Source organism: Ctenocephalides felis, unplaced genomic scaffold (genome assembly GCF_003426905.1).
Source record: "Ctenocephalides felis isolate EL2017-DRISC unplaced genomic scaffold, ASM342690v1 CF-g0.4_SCAFFOLD_00845, whole genome shotgun sequence".
NCBI lineage: Eukaryota > Metazoa > Arthropoda > Insecta > Siphonaptera > Pulicidae > Ctenocephalides > Ctenocephalides felis.
Window position 1 is genome coordinate 70,816,859 of NW_020536999.1, and position 13,544 is coordinate 70,830,402.

The 13,544-nt window shown below is 32.0% G+C and overlaps 1 protein-coding gene across 1 annotated transcript in view; it reads left to right on the forward strand.

Annotated features, from left to right (window-relative positions):
* The first annotated feature begins 226 nt into the window (after nucleotides 1–226).
* LOC113363769 overlaps nucleotides 227–13,544 on the forward strand; it is a 31,746-nt gene continuing 18,428 nt past the window's right edge. Inside the window, exons 1-4 of the mRNA XM_026606254.1 lie at nucleotides 227–343; nucleotides 1,225–1,302; nucleotides 6,186–6,281; nucleotides 6,354–6,451. Of these exons, the coding sequence (XP_026462039.1) occupies nucleotides 1,227–1,302; nucleotides 6,186–6,281; nucleotides 6,354–6,451 (270 nt within the window). The 5' untranslated portion in view covers nucleotides 227–343; nucleotides 1,225–1,226. The remainder of the gene's footprint in view (nucleotides 344–1,224; nucleotides 1,303–6,185; nucleotides 6,282–6,353; nucleotides 6,452–13,544) is intronic.

The following is a 13,544-nucleotide window of genomic DNA, read 5'->3' on the forward strand; positions in this document are numbered from 1 at the left end:
AAATCAAGCCAGCTCATACAAAGCTTGAATAAACATAATATTAATTTTCAGAACACAACCATTTTTTTTTCTTTCTCCATAGGGGGGCTATGCGCCGGCACCTAAGTGCAGCCCTGCAATTAGTACGATCCTGCCGTACCACGTGATTGTCCTGCATGATGCGCACGCATCAAGACAGCCGAATAAAAGAGGAAGGATCATAGGCAAACGTCTCTTCCACCGTCAACCGCCAACAAGAACAGACTAATACATAGATTGTATCAATATTCAACAACAATAAACAATAGTGAATAGAATCAAAACTCTTGTTATACAACAACCACTTCAGATCGATTCAATTCGGGTAAAGGCCGAGTAAAACCTTTGTAAATATTTAAGGATTGTTATTGTTAAGAAAATTGCAAAAACAAAAAAAAATTTAATCATTACAAAGTTCACTTCAATATGACTGTAATAAAAAAAAATAATACTGATCGGATCAGCACATCCGGAGATAATTAATTTACCGCAGATGATGTTCATAGAAATTGAGCAAAGAATCCATATTTCAATCGTAAATATTTACGTAAAAAAAATTTTTCAGCAAAACCCTGAAATACGTGTCAAATGATTTTATGAATAGTATCTGTAAACAAATTTTCAGACAATTCTAAAATGTCAAGGTTAATTAGTGTCCGGTTTGTAAAAGAATGACCCATAATTAATGCTTTCTCCTCAAATGCTAATATTGAGTTATAAACCAAACGTTGATTTGGACTGTCACAAGCTTGCAAATGATACAAATAAGGGAAGAAAAAATTGTTATATCCATCGTGACAAATAATAATGGCGCAAAATAAGTACCAAAATGCATAATATATACTACTCATATATAATAAAGAAAAATATAAAAATATCCTTTCCTTCCAATATTTTATCATTCGCAAACTGAAGTATGATTATAAGATAACAAACACAAGAGAAGCACGTGTTCATTTAGTTCATGTCATTTTGTAATTGGAATTTATTTATTTATTTCACTCATTATCAGATAGGCCAGCTTTATTTTTCCAGTATTAGCTTACAGTAGGATAATGCCCGACATTTTCCTAAATATATTTATTTCTAAGATAAAATTTCTATTTAATCTATTCTTATTATATCATCTGATAATAGTTCTATAAATATTGTGCATGTGTATAAATAAGTTGAGGTACAAAACTCTAAAATTGTATGATTTTTCAGATATGAAAACAACGCATTTGACGAAACCGCAAATTGTAGGTTATACGGCTGATCAAGCAATGTCCTGCGCATGTCATGGTAAATTAATTTGAGATAATATTACAATAAATTAATTATAAAATAAAAGTCAAGGTGAATTAATATAATATAATATTACAATGACTATATAGTTTGTAGCTTCTAATTTGATCTGCAACATTTCAATGAGGTGTTTCTTGTTCGCATTGTTGGCTAGGAATATTTTGTGGTACAATTGGAATCATTGTCGCATCAATAATTTAGTCAACCTTATAGCAGTTTATCTTGATCGACGAAATATTTGGTGCTTTGATTTACTTCATTATGTATCACCCTACATATTGTATATTCTTTAAATACAATAATGGTATGGATTTTATTGTTTGATCAAACGAATACAATAATGCATTTATTGCAAATGAATGAAAACGATTTATCGCAATGCCAAATGACTCGGTGAAACAGGTATATACCGTCGATGACATACATTGTGTTTCCAAAAATAATATCTACAGAATGTTGTTTAAATGCCTTATATATAAAAAATTTAACGCATTTTTGCATACCTTTGTTATTGGAAAAGAATAACCGAAATGAAGCAAGCTTGTACTTTTTTTATTTACATTGAATGGCAATCAGAACAGTTACATTCTATAAACTATTGGGCTATAATTTTTTATCCTCATTGGGAGGATCAAATATGGCATGGTAGAAGATCTCCAGGTTGCTTTTTCTTGAGCCTCCTTATACCCGGGTTTGCTAGAAGCTAGCTTGTACATAAGAAACTTTTACGGTCACTTGAAGTTCTATTTATTATGTAAAATGAGTCGGAAAGATTATATAGTTCAAAAACTAGTTTTAGACGTCATTTTTCAATGTGTAGAGACATCAAAATCTTTGGTACCCCAATGGGCAGCCTCGCATCCTTCATTTTATTCAGAAATTGGAAATGAAGAATATAACAAACAATTTTTTTATTTCCGTTATGTAGATAGCATTATTACTTGTATCACAGATGAATATAGCAATATAACTGATAAATTTAACAACAATAATAAAAAACCAACTAGTACCGGAAACAAACTAGCTCGAGACGCCTAACTTATTTTTCATACCATCCTCTTAATTATCCAAAAAAAATCTGGGACATAAACATAGATCTAGTTTCAAAAACATTAAGAAAGAACACCTACCCCATAAACTCAGTCGTAAATAACAGATCCAAGTACCTTCTTAACAAACCAAACCAAGTACCATAAAAACCATTTAGGCTAAGAATCAAACACCGGTATTAATTGTTTAATTACCATTCATTAAAGAATTATATTTTTTGTGAAGAAATTTATTTCAACATTGTGGCCTATTAATGGCATGTAATTTCAATACAACCCTTAATTCCATTTTTACTCAAGTCAAATCAAAATTTAATTCAGATCACCCAAAAATCTTAGTTCACATAAAAAATGCTCATTTTACTATAGTAACCATCCAAATACCATGGAGCAATAGTATTTTTTTTGTTAATTGTGATATAAGGATACCAAATTGTAAGTGTTTTTAGATTAGTTTACAATTTTCTTGGTTTGTTACAAATTATTTTCTTAGTTGGGCTAAAAAGGACAGTCTGGGGGCTAACAGGAGAAAAGTCTTAACTTTAATTTTAGAGAAATTTTACGAAATAATACCTACATTATTCAACCAATGGGAAAATTAAATTTTATAGGTACTTTTTTTTTCAAAGATAACACTGTATGTGAAGATGTCAAAGGATGTCAAAATTGCTCGACGTTTTGCGGGTTACTGAACATTTTGGCATACCTCAAAAAAAATGGATGTGTGTGTGTTTTGTATTTTGGGTGTCCGCATTTTTTCGTTTACGTTTTCGGGTGCACGAATCAATCGATTTGAATGGTCTAAAAAACATTCGATTTCTATTGATAGGGAGATTTCTGATTAGTTTTTGGCAAAGGCGGGTCCAGCAGTTACGGAGATAAAAAGCAAAGTGTGCAGAAAATAGGCTTGCCCAGCCATTTCGAAGATATAGAGCTAAATGTTCAAAAAAGGGCAGTTTTTGATAGAACTAAGCGTCCGATTTAAATGATTTGAACTTTCTGCATGTTTTAACAAAATAATTGATTTCGGAAAAAAAAATGTTTCAATTTTTTTTCAACCGATTTGAATGTTAAAAAAACATTCAATTCCTATTGATAGTGAGATGTGCTGATTAGTTTTTGGCAAAGGCAGGACCAGCCGTTACTGAGATACGGAGCGAAGAGTGCAGAAAATACAAATCGAGTTTGTAAGAGAACAGAGTATCCGATTTGAAGAATCTAAAAAACATTCAATTTATAATGATTGGGAGAAAAATGATTAGTTTTTAGCAAAGGCAAATCCAGCCATTTCGAAGATGCAAGGCTAAAAGTGCAAAAAATGGCAGCTTTGGAGAGAACTAAGCTACCGATTTGAATTATTCAAAAAACTTTCTGCTTGTTCCAACAAAATAATTGCTTTTGGAAAAAAAATCTGTTTATTCTGTTAACTTCTACTTTGCAATTCAGTTTATATAATTCTTATAAATATTAGACAATGTTATATTATTTATAAAAATTTATTCAAAAACATTTAATATTTCTCGAAAATTTCATTATGGTACGGAAGTTTCAGCAATTAGTTTGTAATATGTAACTAGTGGTGTATGGCATTGTGCAAATTGCTGGAACTTTCCGTACTATAATAAAATATTCGGAGAATATTAAATATTCTAAAATATATTATTATGAATACTGTAACTTTCATTGCTTGTATTGTATAGACAAAGTGCTTATAAATTGACGGTAATGTTTAGGGGGAAGTCACGTAACGCCGGACGGCACCTAATGCCTGACACTCTATTTAACACGTATTATTTAAGCGAGTATAAATCTTTTTATATCAAAATACAAGTGAAAGGGGCGCGAGGGGCACACAGGTGCAGAATCACGCGCCAAGACCCACCTGTGACGCACACGGCCACGGCGGAAGCAACCCTTTAAGGCTGTTTAAGGTGCAAATCACCAAATATCAATGGAAGTAATTCTAGTATATTTATGCATTTACATTTGAGTGTCATTCAATGATAAAATTAGTACTTGATTGTTATCCGTAAAATAGTAGAATATTATTAGATATTTTAAACAATTTTATTAGGTACCACCAAATGAACGAACATATCTTTCCTTAGCACCGGACACTGATATTTCTTGTGAGAATTGACGTAATTTATTTTAATTATTTAATTTTGTTATGCATGAATGCTAACGGTCACTATATACCCCCATTTTTCGTATTTCCTAGACAAAGAATGAAAATCTTATGATGAATGCTCCAGCTAAGAGCATCGTTGTGGCCTAGCCAAAAGGGTGGATAAATAGTGATTTTTTGCGATATCTAAGAATATTCGTCAAACACACATGTGCAATCACTACAGAGTGTGGCGATAGCTACCTATGTATTCAATACTGGTTATTTTGAAGTGTCCGGTACTAGGTGCCACTTTGTAAAATCATATTTCTTGTTACCAAAGTCTGATTGATAGTATTAATTATTTTTAGCAAAGGTTTCATTTTTGTTGATTTAGTTTAATTTCCAAGTTTGTTATCTAACATAAGTCATAATTTAATAAACATTTCGTAGAATATTTTTTGATTTATTTATAAATAACCTTAGGTGTGCGGCACTCGGGAACTTTCCCCTATATAAGTTTAAGTGAAAAGTAATAAACAAAACTTAATGAAACGAAGTTAGAATGAAGGATTTTATCTCATATTCCTAAGAATTATATAAACTAAATTGCAAAGTTAAAATTATATATTTCAAGTTAATAAATGGGCTTTATAATTTTAGCCAGAATTAATATTTAAATCCCAATTATTTTCGCAATTCATAAAAAAATTATTTTTAGATAAAAAAAATAATAATAAATAAACTTTTTTTGTTTTCCCCAAACACAGTTGTTTCGTCAATACAAGCGAAAGGTTTTTTGAATCATTCAAATCGGCTGCCTGGTTCTTTTAAAAAACTACAATTATTAGCACATTTAGCTCCGTATCTCCCAAACGGCCGGACCTGCTTCCATCATTACAAATTAAATGTTTTGTGAATTATTCTAATCGGTTTGTTCTCTTAAAAACTCGATTTCTATTTTCTACAACCGTTGGACTTTCCTTTGCCAAAAACTTATCAGCATGTTTTTCCCTCAGTAGAAATGGAATGATCTTTGAATATTTCAAATTGGTTGATCCGTGCGTCCGAAATCATGGACGAACAATTGTAGACACACAAAGCAAACACACATTCATCATTTTTTTCTAACAATAAGGTATGCCAAAATGTTTAGAAATCCCTGAAACGTAAAGATATGCAAACCTTTTCATAATCGATTTTTGGACGATTACAATAACTTATACGACGTAAAGTTAACTAGGTGTAAGTAGCGTTTTGTCTTGAGGCTACTACTACTAATACTCAAATTATTGCTAACTATTATGACGATAGTAGTTTGAAATTTTGACACAACCGATTATTCCAAACTTCGAACATTTATCAAAAGCAATTTTCGTACGCCAATGATATTTCAAAGTATTTGACCATGATCTTAACACTATAAAAAGTTTCATCTCAATCTTATGAAGACTTAAAAGTTTAATAAATTAATTTAGGAAGAGACGTCTCGGCCGTTAATAATTATAATAATTTATTCTAATAATTATAATAATTTATATAATTTCCTTGTGACTAAAAGAACCTTCGACAGCCAGTTTTTGCAACCAGCACGATCTATAGATCGGTGTCTTAAATAATTTTGTGACAAAATCTGAGATGTGCATTAACTAAAGTTGGGACAATAAATAACACAATAAAAGCGAAAGGTTGCCTTGTTTATAATTATCTATCATCTTTTTTAGGTACTGCATACACCATACCATGTGATAATTCTCCCAGATCTGCAAAATATACCAAAAGCTGTTGTGTGAGAAGCAGGGGAGCACAATGCTTTATCAGTGAGTAAACAAATTTATTTATCCTATTATTAATGTTTATTAATATATTTTGTAAATATTTTTATAAAATAGCGCCGACTGGAGCAGTTGCTTATCAGATTCCTTGTCCTGCACAAATGACTAAACCGCCTTGTAGATGTCGCCAGTGTATTGCTTACTATAAACCTCAGGTTCGTACTTTTGAGATATAAAAATTAATCGCATGTCAATTATTCTCAGCTTGGTTTCTAAAATGGGCGTTCAGGCATAAATATGAAATAAACAGATTTTGAATTAAGATAGAAAAATAATTTTTGAGATATAAACATCATGTTCGTGTCTACGATTAAGTTTTTAAGATTTAATTTTCTTTAATTTTTTTTTTGATATCTAAATTAAGTTTTGGAAAGTTAGATATAAACGTTGGTACATAAAATTAAGATATATAGATTGAGCGAAAACTCATAAGTAGCTGTCTGAATCTCAATATTCAGACTCAAAGATAGTTATATCAACCGGAAGCTAGTACCTGGAATTAATACAAAAAGATTGACACAGAACCAATTATTATTAATTTTTATTAATCTCTAATATTATGATTTATTATTAAGTATTATTAATCTCAGGTTGATTTTTTATTAAGAATCGCAAGTTGATTGTTATAAAAATTTGGTATTGTCACCTTTTATACTAATCTCAGTATGAGTTGGTAATCAAAAACTGTCTAAATTTGATGCCGGATCAGGCGCTTTACACATAAAATCTAACCTACAAAAGACACAAACGTCATAATTTTAACTATTTTTGATCTTCACGTATGTGTTATCAAAAAAACATCATATGAAATGTTCCACATTCAGATATAAAACACAGGTTTATTTCACAATGTTTTATTCAAATATAATGTAAAAGTTGATATAAACTTCATTTTACACCTAGGATTCAGATATAAGTAAATATTAACTTCTCGTAGGGTGAAGTATAGTAATCGCAAAAAAATGTAAAATGTTAAAAATGTTTATATATCTTTACGTTTCAGAGGTTTCTGAACATTTTGGCATGCCTCAGAAAAAATGGATGTATATGTTTTTTTGTATAGCGAAGGAAAGGCGTTTATGCATCCAAGACTGATGTTTTGTTTGGGTATATCGGACTCAAAACCGCCTTGGTGTAATACCGACTAAAACTTTCGCTTTGCCCTTGCCTCTGGTCCCCACGGAAACCGCCCTTAGACATTAATTCGTGGGGCCTCCATCTAGAATGTTATAATTCTTTACTTCATTTTATACTCATCTTTTAAATGAGAGAAAGTGAGCAAAGTGCCTAGAACAAAGCCCTGCGGCACACCTCCTGTTATAATATATTCTTCTGTACCGTGCGTGCGTGAATCGTGCATTAGAATTCTGTCTGTAAAGTAGCTTACGACTATATTGCAGAGCTGGCACGTTCTTGTCACGGAGTGCATTCATAATGCAATCCCAGTTTGCAGAATTGAAAGTATTTTTTACATCCAATGTAGCTACTAGACATTACTTCTTCGCGCCCCCTTCCATCCGGTTCCAGCAATTGTTCCTTGGCGGTATTAACTACCAAGTTTTTAGCACCGATAGTTGATCGCCCTTTGCGAAAACCATACTGACTGTCTGCTAGGAGTGCGTCAACTACTGTCTATACTAACTTCTATTCTTTGGTGAATTATTTGTTTGGATGTATGTGTGCGCGTGTGGATACAAATTTATGTCGACGAATTCGGGAACAAGGTTCAACCGATTTCAATTATTCAAATAACATTCGATTGCTGTTAATAAGGAAACGTGTTTTTGGCATAGGCAGGTCTAGCCGTTTCGAAGATACGGGGCAAAAAATGCCACAAACGGTAAATCTGTTTTTAGGAGAACGGAGTGTCCGATTTTAATATTTCAAAAAACATTTTATTTGCATTTGTTAATGATCTATATTTCGATTTGATTCTATATTTATTATTATATTATTACAAAACATAATACGATTGTTATACCAATTTTAGTTTCAAATACCCAATTACTAAAATTCATTAATTTTCATTGCAAATTTTGCGCCATTAATTCGAGTGCTAAAAGCAGCGCCATCAGGTCTGAGCGAAAGACCCTTTAAGTATCCCATCTGAACGTAAAAATCGGGAGAGAAACGTCTATATGAATACATCGTATTCTAATATTGTCTAGGATACGTTTGATATAGTACGGGAGCCAGCAACGTTTTCGAGCAAGCATTTTAGTCAGGCTGGTTTTTTGGTATGTGGTCCTTGGTGCTCTCTCGGTTAGGGTATGGGCCGTCTGGCAGCTGGAAGTGGTTGCGTTAATTAGTGCGCAGCCAATTTGTACAGCGCGATTTCAAAATTTTGAAAGCATTTTAGTCAGTCCAATTTTCGTTTTTTTGACTTCGAATAGGTTCACCAGACTAAAATTTTTTGATGCCAGACATTTTGGGCGCTGCTAAATATGTGCCAGACGCCAATTTATTTATTATTTTTATAAAAAATTCAAATCATTTTAGTCCGTCTGAAATTTTAGTATTATGTTCGTTAATAATAAAAACACGTAAAATTAATTTGCCAGACGTTTCTGCGGTTGTTAACCATGTCTGGCAAGCAAAAATGTCTGGCAATATGATACTAGTTTATAGCATTTTAGTCAGTCCAATTTCCATTTTTTGACTTGATATTTGATATGATAACTTGAATAAGTTATCCAGATTCACATTTTTGTTGCCAGACATTTTGGGCGCTGCCAAATATGTGCCAGACGCCAATTTATTCATTAATTTTTTTTAAATTTCAAATCATTTTAGTCCGTCTGTAATTTTAATATTATGTTCATTATGGGTCAAGAAACATAAAATTAATTTGTCAGACGTTTCTGTGGTTGTTAAGCATGTCTGGCTTAAAAAGTTTGCCAATATGATACTAGTAGGCAGAGTGAGACAATCGCCAAATACATTGGCACGAATAAAACAAAAAACTATTATACTCGTAAGAGCGCTATACGTTTACTAGGCAGAAAACTATAAGAAAAATCAAGTAACTATATTAGACAGATGTGTTTGTTATAAACTTCTCTGCAAAATTGTGTTTATACCATTTTTCTTTAGAATCGCCATTTCTTACAAATTGCCATCTGGAAAGTTAAAAAATTCATATTTCTCATAATATGCAGCCTTTATAAATACATCATCGAAGGTGAATTATGAGTGAAAAATAAAAATCCAGTGATTTGTGTTGGATAGATGAGTTTAATGAGTCTTTTGATATATCACATTGTAGTATTATTGTCCCAGTGTGGGAGGGACGCATACCTGATTGTTTTGAAGGAATTAATCGAAATAATTATGTATAAATGAATGCGAGGCGTGTTATAACATCCAAAGTGCTTAAACAGTTATCATATTGAATAAATGTGCCAGTTTCTAGTACCAACACATGAGAAGGAAGATAAACTATAGCTACATTATTGTATTATTGTATCATTAAGCCATAAGACGAATAAATCTGTATAATAGACGTTTTTATTCGTTGTTAAAAAAAACGATATTCCCAATTATAATCTTGATTAAAGAGACCTAGGTCGAATGACTATCATTATATAGTGATACATATTGATCTAAAATGATCCCATTTGAATTTTTGAATTATTAAATACACTTCGATTTTTAAAAAACATTGCTCAATTTACAGCTAAAAGCTGAAAGAAAAAAGAGCGGAGAATGTTTGCTGTACAATATATATTGTATATATATACTAGAATTTTAAGATTCTATTCTAGGGGTAGCTTGAACTAGTAAGGTAGCAAAACTAGTATTACCAGTATTAAGTATAGGTATGTGTTACAAATAGTTGCTGCTAAATCTAAGTACCATGTAAAATGAAGTCATTTGACTCAGTTAACTTTGCGATAAAAAAAATTGCGTACAACAAAAATAATGATTATTGTCGGTTCTCATTGCAAAACTTAAAATATATGATATTCTTAGGAAATTGACGATGTTATTTAACCACTGTCGAGTCAAATTTTTGAAAATATTAACAGCAATATTTTAGAATCATTAACATATTTTTTAGAGCTAGTAAAATTAAAAAATTGACTAATATGATGCAATTTTTTTGTCTTTTCTAATTAGGTCTTTATTTAACTTTATTTTATTTGTTTTATGAAAATGTTATTGAAATTGCACTAACTTTAAATAGTATACGTATTGCGCTCTTACGAGTATAATAGTTTTTTGTTTCATTCGCGCCAATGTATTTGGCGATTGTTTCACTCTGTCTACTAGTATCATATTGGCAAACTTTTTTCGTTGCCAGACATGCTTAACAACCACAGAAACGTCTGGCAAATTAATTTTATGTTTCTTGACCCTTAATGAACATAATATTAAAATTACAGACGGACTAAAATGATTTGAAATTTAAAAAAAAATAATGAATAAATTGGCGTCTGGCACATATTTGACAGCGCCCAAAATGTCTGGCAACAAAAATGTGAATCTGGATAACTTATTCAAGTTATCATATCAAATATCAAGTCAAAAAATGGAAATTGGACTGACTAAAATGCTATAAACTAGTATCATATTGCCAGACGTTTTTGCTTGCCAGACATGGTTAACAACCGCAGAAACGTCTGGCAAATTAATTTTACGTGTTTTTACCATTAACGAACATAATACTAAAATTTCAGACGGACTAAAATGATTTGAATTTTTTATAAAAATAATAAATAAATTGGCGTCTGGCACATATTTAGCAGCGCCCAAAATGTCTGGCATCAAAAAATTTTAGTCTGGTGAACCTATTCGAAGTCAAAAAAACGAAAATTGGACTGACTAAAATGCTTTCAAAATTTTGAAATCGCGCTGTACAAATTGGCTGCGCACTAATTAACGCAACCACTTCCAGCTGCCAGACGGCCCATACCCTAACCGAGAGAGCACCAAGGACCACATACCAAAAAACCAGACTGACTAATAATGCTTGTTTTGAAAACGTTGCTGGCTCCTTTCCAAAACTTTTCGTTCAAAAAGTAGATCAAAGAAAAAATACTTAATTCATTTTCTATCTCTCCTAACAAAAATTTGAAAATTTTGTAGGGGAAAGTCTCCTAGTGGCGGACACCTAAGGTTATTTATAAATAAATCAAAAAAATATTTTATGAAATGCTTATTTAATTATGATTCATGTTAGATAACAAAGTTAGAAATCAAACTGAATTAATAAAATCGCAATCTTTGCTAAAAAAATAATTAATACTATCAATCAAACTTTGGTATCAAAAAATATTATTTTAAACAGTGGCACCTGTCATTTAAAAATAACCTGCGTTGATCACATATGTAGCCATCTCCACACTCTGGAATGTCTGCATATGTGTTTTTGACGAATAATATAATAGTGCAAAAAAGTCACTATTCATCCCTTCTTTTGGCTGGGCAACACCGATGCTCTCAGCTGGTGCATTCACCATAAGCTTTTCATTCTTCGACTAGAAAATACGAAAAATGCAGGTATGTAGTGACCATTAGCACTCATACAGAACAAAGTTAAACAATTGGAATAAATTACGTATATTCTCACAAGAAATATCAATATGTGTAATGTCCGGCACTAAGGGACGACTTAGTGTCCGGTGCTAAGAGATAGATATTTTCGTTCATTTGGTGGCTCTTACTTAAATTTGTTAAAAGATCTAATAATATTCTACCATTTTACGGAAAACAATCAAGTACAACTTTTAGCTTTGCATACCATTTAAATGCAAATGCATAAATATGCTAGAATTACTCTCATTGATATTTAGGTCACGCCGTGATTTTGCGCCTAAAACAGCAAACGGGTGCCCCTGCCGCGGCCGTGTGCCTATGTGTGTCCCCAGTGCCCCTTTCACTAATATTTTGAATTGAAAAGATTTATACTTGCTTAAATAATACGTGTTATATAGACTGTCCGGTACTTGGTGCCGTCCGGCGTTACGGGACTTCCCCCTATAAGCTCAGTAGTATTATTTAAAATTATACGCAAAATCCATAAATCAAAAAAAAAATCTGAAAATCTTGAAACATAATCAGTATTTTATTATTTGGAGTTTGTAATTACTATATAAGTCGAAAGATCAAAAACGGACTACATTATACCATGTTTTCCATAGAAAGTGGATAAAACTTCCAGTTTGATTGTATTAACAATATTTGGGCAAAAGAATATTTAACTTCCCGAAGGAGAAGTTTATGTTTTCATCAAAAAATCCGATTCGCTAATTTTATGCTTTCTCGACGTTTCAAGCCATTCTGAATCGAATGAGACCAAATTTGGAAAAAGTATGTGTGTGTGTGTGTGTGAACAGATTTTTTGCCGTAAATCGACGTTTTCTCCAAAACGGCTGGACCGATTTCAAAAATTTAAAAGCCATTTGATGTATCTCGATGAGGACTATCGTCCCTGAGTTTTGTGCGGCGATCGGCCGGGCCGTTTCTTTGTAAATTGCAGAAAAGTGAAAAATTTTTTGCCCACGTTTTAGCCCGCAATTCTGAATCGATTCTGAAAATTCAAAAACCATTCGATAGATATTGGTTGGGAATCGTGCTGATTAGTTTTTGGTAAAGATCGGCCGAGCCGTTTTCTTGTAATAACGTTTTAAAAAAAAAAAATTCGACGATTTTTATGATTTTTTTTTTGACGGTAGATACCATAGTTTTCTAGGTCATACTAAAATATTACGGCCCTACGACAACTCGTTTAGCTTTAAAAATTCGTCAAAGTTTGCAAAAATTGGTATAGTTTTTTTGACATTTGCCAAAATTAGACTTTTGATCGACGTTTTCTCAAAAGCGCCTGAACCAATTTCAGAAATTTAAAAGCCATTTGATGTATTTCGGTGAGGACTATCGTTTGTCAGTTTTGTGCGACGATCTGCCAAGCCGTTTCTTTGCAATTTGAAAAAAAGTGTTAAACTTTTGGTCCACATTTAAGCTCATCCTACCGAACCGATTTTAAAAAATCAAAAACTGTTCGAAAGATATTAGTTGGGAATGATACTGATTAATTTTAGGTGAAAATCTACCGAGCCGTTTTCTTGAAATTAACTGTTGAAAAAAAGTGTTAAATTTTTGTCCACATTTAGGCTCATCCTACCGAACCGATTTTAAAAAATCAAAAACTGTTCGAAAGATATTAGTTGGGAATGATACTGATTAATTTTAGGTGAAAATCTACCGAGCCGTTTTCTTGAAATTAACTGTTGCAAAAAAGTGTTA